Source organism: Silurus meridionalis, chromosome 12 (assembly GCF_014805685.1).
Source record: "Silurus meridionalis isolate SWU-2019-XX chromosome 12, ASM1480568v1, whole genome shotgun sequence".
NCBI classification, from domain to species: Eukaryota; Metazoa; Chordata; class Actinopteri; order Siluriformes; family Siluridae; genus Silurus; species Silurus meridionalis.
Genome location: NC_060895.1, coordinates 486,599 through 496,598, shown reverse-complemented (window position 1 = coordinate 496,598; position 10,000 = coordinate 486,599). Strand labels below are relative to the sequence as shown.

The following is a 10,000-nucleotide window of genomic DNA, read 5'->3' as shown; positions in this document are numbered from 1 at the left end:
AGACGGAGACGGAGACGACTCTCACACTTCCTTCCTCTGGCGTGTCTCACGCTGTAGCATTCTGACAGAGATTTATGCCCTTCTGTTTGAGATCCGTCTCTGAGTATGGAACGCATTTGTATGAAATGTGAGAGCACTACGCCTCGGCTCAAAGTGAGGTCCAGAGGAGAAAAAACATCTTGACATAACTGAGACAAATAACAGCATGAGTGAGTATTCAGAGCAAGTGCATAATTTAACCAGCGTTTACCGATTCCCTTTGAGTCATGCACAGTGCTCTCACACATTTAATGGAAATGGACTCCATTTTCAAACACTCTGAGCAACGTGCCAAAGTGTATCAATCCCTGTCACAATCCCACAGTGTGTGTGTGTGTGTGTGTGTGTGTGTGTGTGTGAGAGACCAGAAGCTCTAAAAAGAAGGAAAACAACTGTGTGTGTGTGTGTGTGTGTGTGTGTGTGTGTGTGTGTGTGTGTGTGTGTGAGACCAGAAGCTCTAAGAAGGAGGAACATAACTGTGTGTGTGTGTGTGTGTGTGTGTGTGTGTGTGTGTGTGTGAGACCAGAAGCTCTAAGAAGGAGGAACATAACTGTGTGTGTGTGTGTGTGTGTGTGTGTGTGTGTGTGTGTGTGTGTGTGTGTGAGACCAGAAGCTCTAAGGAGGAGGAACATAACTGTGTGTGTGTGTGTGTGTGTGTGAGACCAGAAGCTCTAAGAAGGAGGAACATAACTGTGTGTGTGTGTGTGTGTGTGTGTGAGACCAGAAGCTCTAAGGAGGAGGAACATAACTGTGTGTGTGTGTGTGTGTGTGTTTGATGTGGAGATTGCGCTCACTCCTATCGAGTACAGAGGTTACATCAGTGTGTGTGAGGAAAGTTCCTGGTGTTCAGGATTGAGTTATGCAGCTGATTAAAATCACCTGTGTGATTTCTCAAGTAGAAACATCTAAGACGGGTTTCTGGACTGGTGACTAGACCGCAGTTGAAGCGATGGCTAAATCCCTCTACTCCAACATCAGCAAGGCATCATGGGTAATGAAGGAACTCTTCCACAACACTGAATATGAATTCATGAGCTAATTAATAATGGTGATATGTCACTTGATCAGAATTGATTCTTTGAAGAACACCACCAGCTTGGTTACAATCTGAAATGCTTCATAGCAGAACCTAAGAGGAACCTTAACAGAACCTTATTTTCCCCCAGTAAGACAGTGCTCTTACCGTGACCGGGCCGGTGTTTATGTTCATCATTACCCTTCATGTCCCTGAAAGGCAGAATCTCCTGCCCAGGAGAACCTTTCTACACCACCTCCAGCTGGAACACCATGTGGTGCCCTTAGAGGTTGCCTCCATGCAGACTGCAGTGTTGCACAGGGTTCTGCCCCACTACGTGGGGGTACGTCTGTGCCAACCGCCCCTGAGACCCCGCTGTAGCTGCTGCATGACCTTGTGACTTTAGAAATGTGCTTCAGCTCTGGATGATGTTGCAAAAAGTTCTAGCAAGCCATCTGTGAAACACACACACACACGCACACACACACACACACACACACACACACACACGCACACACCATAAACTATCCAATTTCCCATCTGATGCATGACTGGAACAAATGTTATATTTGCCTGTGGCCTTAAACCAAAGCGGGCAGGCACACACACACACACACACACACACACACACACACACACAAGTTCTGAGATGCAAAAACCAAAATTTCCAGAGAGAGTAAAATAGCTTGAGATAATTTGTGTGAAGCTGCACTGGACTTTGAGAGGGAGCAGTGTGTGTGTGTGTGTGTGTGTGTGTGTGTGTGTGTTTCACTCAGCAGGGTTGCTTATGGTATCTCATGTCACCATGGCGATAACTCTGATAATAATGGTGGCATCAATATCCTTATTCTACTGCATCCGAGACACACACACACACACACACACACACACACACACACACACACACACACACACACACGTCAGTTCAGTATACAAAGTTTATCATTTTACACTCAGTTTAGTTCACTGTTATTTATTTATGATTTATAAAATAATTAACACCTGCATTCCTTCATTTTCAATAACTCTCTCTCTCACACACACACACACACACACACACACACACACACACACACACCTCTCATCAGAACCTCTCAGAACCCAGAACCTCATCAGAACCACATCAGGCCCAAGTTTAGAACCGAGTTCACTTCTGATTCTCACAATCATCTCCTTTAATCTAATTACACTGAGAAAAAAAAGAGAAAAGAAGAAGGGAAAAGAAAGGAAGAAGCTGATAGACACGTCTCTGTTTTTCCAGCTGAAGTTCAGTAACTCAGTAAAATAAAGTGAATAAACTGAACTTTATTGTAAAATATGAATCAGAAGGCAGAGTGAGATCTTCTGGAGTTCTGCTCATCATCTCACCATCAACAGCAAAATTTACCAAAATCACTCGCTTTCACACGTTATTACAGAGACGTGTGTGTGTGTGTGTGTGTGTGTGTGTGTGTGTGTTGTTGTCTCCTCCTCCATGTAGAAAGCATCTGCGTGGTTCCGAGTCTGTGGAGCACAAAATGAACTTCTCTGAGTTTCAGCTCGTAGCTTCCGAGATGCAGAAAACCAAACACAACAGGAAGTGACACGACAGTCCACATATTTACAAGAACCATGTCACAAAAGCTACACCTTCTCCATCCTCCTCCTCACCATCATCATCTACAATCTTCAACATTTGGGCGGTGCAGTTTTGGGTCACATGACTCATCTTTAAATTCAATCTGATTACTGACATTTGATACACGTGACTTTGAGCAGAGTTCAGTGTGAATCCAAATCACTCTCAGATGAGCTGAGGAAGTGTTTCATCTTCTGAATGAAGGAATCACAGATTTATTACAGCTTTATTTATCACATCAATTATTTACAAACATCCATTTTAATCAAACATCTGCAATGAAACAAAACTAAATCCATTTCATTAGTACAAATCACAGTGTGTGTGTGTGTGTGTGTGTGTGTGTGTGTGTGTGTGTGTGTGTGTGTGTGTGTTTCACCTGCAGTTCTGTATTGTAGAGAAATTAAATAAAATCATTGGACTTCTCTCTCTGTGTTGATCCTGAACTCCTGATAGGAAAAGACAGAGGAAGCAACGTGTGTGTGTGTGTGTGTGTGTGTGTGTGTGTGTGTGTGTGCCAGTAAAAAACACGTTTTCTGCGATTAAAATAATAAACAGAGGATTTCTAAGTGCAGTGAGAGTAGAGACGTGGAGATGTGACGTGAGTCAGTTGTTGGACAGAGGGATGACACGTGCACGTGTGTGGGTGGTGTATCACGTGGTGTTATGATGAGTAAGGTCCAGACACAGTCCCGTCTCTGCGTGAGGAGAGATGAAGGGAATAAAAGAAGATTTTTTTACTCGTCACTCCACACGTCTGTTCTCTATACATGTTCAAGGTCGAGGTCAATGTCAGAGGTCAGTGGTGATGACTGGCGTGACCCCGTGGATGAGTAGCGTAGGTCCGAGGTCACGGCTCAGCAGCTCGAGCTGATGCAGGTAGTCACAGTACCTGCGCGTGTCGGCTGGTGGGCGGGGCAAATACAGGAAACGCACGGCAGGTGGGGGGCAGGGCTGCTCACTGATCAGCCTATTTACTGCAAGCAAGTAGTCATCTGTAAGGCGGGAACTGTTGCAATGGTAACCATTAGCATACTCCTCCTCCTCCTCCTCCTCCTCTACTTGCTCTAGCTCCGCCTCCTCCTCGGCCTCTCCTCTGTCCCTCTTGCGTTGTTTGGAGGCGCTCTGTCTCTGCCAGTGCAGCGCCACCTGAGCGTCCCACACCACTGTGTAGATGTCCGCCTTCATCCGGAGATCCTTCAGGAGCTGACCCAGCTTACGCTCCGCCTCCTTCAGACTCCGCCCAGTCTCCACGCAGAGGAAGAGGCGGAGCCTGGCCTTGCGCCACGCCCTGGTCATGTTGAGGATGCAGGCGAGCTGGAGAAGGAACAGCGAGCAGGTGTCCACGTAGGAGCAGCTGTCAGGGCGGAGCAGGTTGATGGGCCACACGTCCACGAAAACGCTGCTGGTCTTGTAACGAGCTCGAGTGTGGTCGAACTGGCAGAAGTACCTCGCCAACGCTACGTTTTTCAGCATCTTCACCGCGTCCGCGATCACGCTGACGTACTCCTGAGGCCCGATGGCTTTCCCCTGCCAGGCTCCGTCTATACTGCCTCTAAGAGGAGGAAAATGAAACACAGGATCTTCTGGATCTTCGCAAAGCATCGGGTCGTCCACAGATCTGCTCGAGTGGAACGAACGATCTTGGAGCTGGTCCTGAGGAGGAATGTCATCATAAAACCCCAGAACCAATGTGTTCGGTCTCATACCACCTGAGAAAAGAAAAACAAGACCAATCATCAGTTAATCATCAGGTGTAAAGACTGCACCTCCACTTCACATCCTGGAACACTGTTTAGATCTCAGACATGCAGCCAGTACCACAGCATACTTTAAACCCAAATTATACTGATGTTAGAACAGCGTGTGTGTGTGTGTGTGTGTGTGTACTAACCAAGTCCAGAGATGAAGAGCAGGTGCTGCACACCGTGTCGTACAGAATCAGCTAAGGTCAGATTAACAAAAGCTTTAATGTTCAGGTGATCCACCAGCGAGAGCCACGAGTCGTACTGACACTGTAGCGGGTCAGAGGGAAGCAGGGCTACACACACACACACACACACACACACACACACACACACACACACACACACACACACACACACACACAGTTTGTAGAAATGAAGGAAGAAATGAATCCCTAATTCTTTTACTGAAGTCCAAAAGAAATGATTAAACAGTAAAACACCCAATCTCTCAATAATCACATGTCCAAACTCTGATACACGTCCAATACTCTCCCGATACACGCGTGAACCCTCGTACACGCCCGATACATCGTGACCTCTCATACACGCCTGATACACGCGTGAACCCTCGTACACGCCCGATACATGCGTGACCTCTCATACACGCCTGATACACGCGTGAACATCCCTGATACACGCGGGAACTCCCGATACACACGTGAACTCTCGTACACTCCTGATACAAGTGTGAACTCTCATACACATCTGAACTTTAATTGGTTGCAGATGTTACTGCAGTGATATTGAGGCTCAGGTCCTACAGAGATGTGAGGTGTTCAGCATTACCCAGGTCTCCGGTTTGGACGTGTCCGAGGACGTAAAGGCCGCTCTTCTTGATGTCGTTAATGAAGGTGATGAGGCCAATGTTAGTGCGAGGGTTGGCTACCATCAGAAGCACCTGAGGCCTCCAGAATTTCACGTGATCCTTACGTACATCCAACATCAGCAGATACTTACGCACCTGAGAGAGACAGAGAGAGAGAGATCTACCATATAGTAGGAACCTAACAGGAACCGAGTGTGTGTGTGTGTGTGTGTGTGTGTGTGTTGGATGTACTGTATGGAGGATGTAATATCTACACTACATCCAGATGTTTTCATGTTGAGTACTAATGACGGATCAGACCCGTGTTTGGATTGGACTGGACCGTGACTCATCCACCTGCTGTGGTGTTTCACCCTCTGGTGTGTGGATCAGAGTTTAGCACCTTTAGTGCTTCTTTCTTGACGTATGCAGCAGGATGGCGTGTGGTCACATGACACGTGACTCCACCCCTCTGTGTCTCAGAGCATCTCAAATATAGACCCTACTGTCAATCATTACAACTCCGCCCCAACATGTCACTGCTGACCAATCAGTGATGGATGTGCTGCTGTAGAAAGTGACTGAGCACAAAGCACACATCCATCTTTACGTATACAAGAGTGTGTGTGTGTGTGTGTGTGTGTGTGTGTGTGTGTGTGTGTGTGTGTGTGTGTAATAAGTTAAGTGGCTATAATAACTCTTTGGGAGCACACAGATGCTCAGATGGATGTCTGGCGCCCGGCCGCTTGGCAACTGTTCCCCTGGCGACAGTCCCCTCCTGAGGATGTGCGAGTGTGTGTGTTTCTCTACCTGGTGGAAGATTAGCGCCTGGCTAATGTAGCCCCAGCTGCTAGTCGGACTGAGATAGTGGATGAGGAGCAGCAGGAGGAGCATGAAGGCGATGCTGGCCGAGGCGTAGATGGCATTAATCAGAAACATCATCACTCCACAGCCGATGATCCCCAACACACACGTGTGCCACGTGAAGTAACGGAACGTAGGCCTGGATTCAACGAAAGGCAGAGTTTTAGAAGTGCTCTAATTTACGTGCTTTGTTTTGTTGTTATTGTCGCTCTCTAAAAGTATTAAAACGTGTGTGTGTGTGTGTGTGTGTGTGTGTATGGAATGTAATATAATTTGGTGCTATGATAAAACCACGCTGGAGACTTTCAGCAGGTTTAAAAGCGTTTAATGTGCACAGCACGCCAGCTAATTATCGTCGATTAGAGCAGCGACTGTAAGAGCCCTAATGCAGATCGGAACACAACCAGGAACATAAACAACACACACACACACACACACACACACACACACACTATTCTCACCCTTTATCTAACACAGGGTTTAAATACAGATAAAGTGATTATATGTTAATTGCATACATGTGAGTGTCTTGTCTTCAACCACTAACATCTGTGCGCATGCACACACTCACACACACACACACACACACACACACACACACACACACACACACACACACACACACACACAGACCTTTTTTGACAAAATGCTTAATTGTTTTGTCTATAAACCTATTTGCATTCACTTTATAATCTGCACTCTGTGTGTGTGTGTGTGTGTGTGTGTGTCCTCCCAGTCTGCTCAAAGGGGAAGCAGTAGCTCAGTGTCTAAGACTGTATCACCAGTATTACTCTTGGGGCCCCTGAGCAAGGCCCTTAACCCTCTGTATTCCAGGGGGCACTGCATCATGTCTGACCCTGCACTCTGACCACAGCTTCTGAACATATCTAGGATATGAGAAGAATAATTTTACTAAAGATCCTTTCTTTTTACATGACTGTGTGAGAATTCATACAGACAAAGGAGGTGTTTATTAGACATGTTACACATCCTCCCTTCCTCCTCCCTCACTACCTGTCTGCATCCCTCACTATCCGTCTTTATCCCCCACTACCCGTCTGCATCCCTCACTATCCGTCTGCCTCCTTCCTTCTCCCTCACTACCCGTCTCGTCCCTCACTACCCATCTGCGTCCTTCCTCCACCCTCACTACCCGTCTCGTCCCTCACTACCCGTCTGCCTCCCTTCCTCCTCCCTCACTACCCGTCTTCATCCTCCACTATCCGTCTTCATCCCCACTACCCGCCTGCATCCCTCACTATCTGTCTGCCTCCTTCCTTTTCCCTCACTACCCGTCTCGTCCCTCACTACCCGTCTCGTCCCTTCTCCACCCTCACTACCCGTCTGCGTCCCTCACTACCCGCCTGCCTCCTTCCTCCTCCTCACTGCCGTCTGCCTCCTTCCTCCTCCCTCACTACCCGTCTGCGTCCCTCACTACCCGTCTGCCTCCCTTCCTCCTCCCTCACTACCCGTCTGCGTCCCTCACTACCCGTCTGCGTCCCTTCCTCCTCCCTCACTACCCGTCTGCGTCCCTCACTACCCGTCTGCCTCCCTTCCTCCTCCTCACTACCCGTCTGCGTCCCTTCCTTCTCACTCACTACCCGTCTGCGTCCCTTCCTCTTCACTCACTACCCGTCTCGTCCCTCACTACCCGTCTGCGTCCCTTCCTCCTCCTCACTACCCGCTCGTCCCTCACTACCCGCCTGCCTCCCTTCCTCCTCCCTCACTACCCGTCTCGTCCTCACTACCCGTCTCGTCCCTCACTGCCCGTCTGCCTCCTTACTCCTCCCTCACTACCGTCTGCGTCCCTCACTACCCGTCTGCCTCCTTCCTCCTCCCTCACTACCCGTCTGCGTCCCTCACTACCCGTCTGCCTCCTTACTCCTCCCTCACTACCGTCTCGTCCCTCACTACCCGTCTCGTCCCTCACTACCCGTCTGCGTCCCTTCCTCCTCCTTCACTACCCGTCTCGTCCTTCCTTCTCACTCACTACCCGTCTCGTCCCTTCCTCTTCACTCACTACCCGTCCTCGTCCCTCACTACCCGTCTCGTCCTTCCTCCTCCCTCACTACCCGTCTGTCCCTCACTACCCGTCTTCATCCTCCACTATCCGTCTTCATCCCCACTACCCGTCTGCATCCCACACTATCTGTCTGCCTCCTTCCTTCTCCCTCACTACCCGTCTGCGTCCCTCACTACCCGCCTGCGTCCCTCACTACCCGTCTGCATCCCTCACTATCCGTCTGCGTCCCTCACTACCCGCCTGCCTCCTTCCTCCTCCTCACTACCCGCCTGCGTCCCTCACTACCCGTCTGCGTCCCTTCCTCCTCCCTCACTGCCCGTCTGCGTCCCTCACTACCCGCCTGCCTCCTTCCTCCTCCCTCACTACCCGCCTCGTCCCTCACTACCCGCCTGCCTCCTTCCTCCTCCCTCACTACCCGCCTGCGTCCCTCACTACCCGTCTGCGTCCCTCACTACCCGTCTGCCTCCTTCCTCCTCCTCACTACCCGTCCTCGTCCCTCACTATCCGTCTTCATCCTCCACTATCCGTCTTCATCCCCACTACCCGTCTGCATCCCACACTATCTGTCTGCCTCCTTCCTTCTCCCTCACTACCCGTCTCGTCCCTCACTACCCGTCTCGTCCTTCCTCCACCCTCACTACCCGTCTCGTCCCTCACTACCCGTCTGCCTCCTTCCTCCTCCCTCACTACCCGTCCTGCGTCCCTCACTACCCGCCTGCCTCCTTCCTCCTCCTCACTACCCGCCTCGTCCCTCACTACCCGTCTGCGTCCCTCACTACCCGCCTGCGTCCCTTCCTCCTCCTTCACTACCCGTCTGCGTCCTTCCTCCTCCCTCACTACCCGTCTCGTCCTTCCTCTTCACTCACTACCCGTCTCGTCCCTCACTACCCGTCTCGTCCTTCCTCCTCCCTCACTACCCGTCTCGTCCCTCACTACCCGTCTGCGTCCCTTCCTCCTCCCTCACTACCCGTCTGCCTCCTTCCTCCTCCCTCACTACCCGTCTGCGTCCCTCACTACCCGTCTGCCTCCCTTCCTCCTCCCTCACTATCCGTCTGCGTCCCTCACTACTGGTCTGCCTCCCTTCCTCCTCCTTCACTACCCATTTGCCATTTACTGTCTGCCTCCCTTCATCTTTCCTCACTACCTGTCTGCATCCCTGACTGTCACTCAGTTTCTCTCTCTCCCTCTCTCTACTTAAATCAATGATCTTGTTACAGAGGTTACAGTATGGGAGCCAAATCACTGTCATTTCCTCTCACTGTCTCCATGTACCTCTCTCTCTCTCTCTCTCTCTCTCTCTCTCTATCCCCCCACTCCTTATTTCTGTACAGTAATTATATTAAAAGCCCCAAGGCCCCTCCCCTCCCTGCTGTTTTGAGTGATGTCACCCTGCTGATGTCAGCAAAATCAAAGTTTCTGTAACCTCCAACATACTCACACTTTCTCTCTCTATCACACACACACACACACTTTCCCAGCTTATTTAAGTGTTACAGACAGCGTGTAATTGTGGACGATCGTTGTGTCGAAAAGCAATTAATCAATTTAATCACTTTCACTGGTTCGATCAACCAATTAACACAGCTGCGCACGCACACACACACACACACACCCCTCAGCCCCACTACACACAGTAAAAAGAGAGCGGTATTTGCCCTGTTCCTTTCACTTTCAGTGAGAAATTCAGGAAAAGCATGAGCATGATACTGACACCAGGTCAGAGTAACAAATACACCAGACTCCCTGAACCTCGTTTTTACCCCGACATTACTTTTCCATCTTTCAGCAGGGGACCGTGTAGCTAGGCAGCATTGGATGGTGGTCTGTAGAATGGTTTTGGTGGTAAAGAAGAAGAGGAGGAGAGTGAGGACTGAAAGAAGAATAAGAT

General features: G+C 49.7%; 1 protein-coding gene across 1 annotated transcript in view; it reads right to left on the bottom strand.

Annotated features, from left to right (window-relative positions):
• Positions 1 to 2,879: 2,879 nt before the first annotated feature.
• The window catches only part of zgc:153039 (uncharacterized protein LOC767698 homolog), a 33,662-nt gene continuing 26,541 nt past the window's right edge, over positions 2,880 to 10,000 (bottom strand). The window contains 4 exon segments of the mRNA XM_046863297.1: positions 2,880 to 4,384; positions 4,567 to 4,713; positions 5,207 to 5,381; positions 6,036 to 6,228. Of these exon segments, the coding sequence (XP_046719253.1) occupies positions 3,465 to 4,384; positions 4,567 to 4,713; positions 5,207 to 5,381; positions 6,036 to 6,228 (1,435 nt within the window). The 3' untranslated portion in view covers positions 2,880 to 3,464.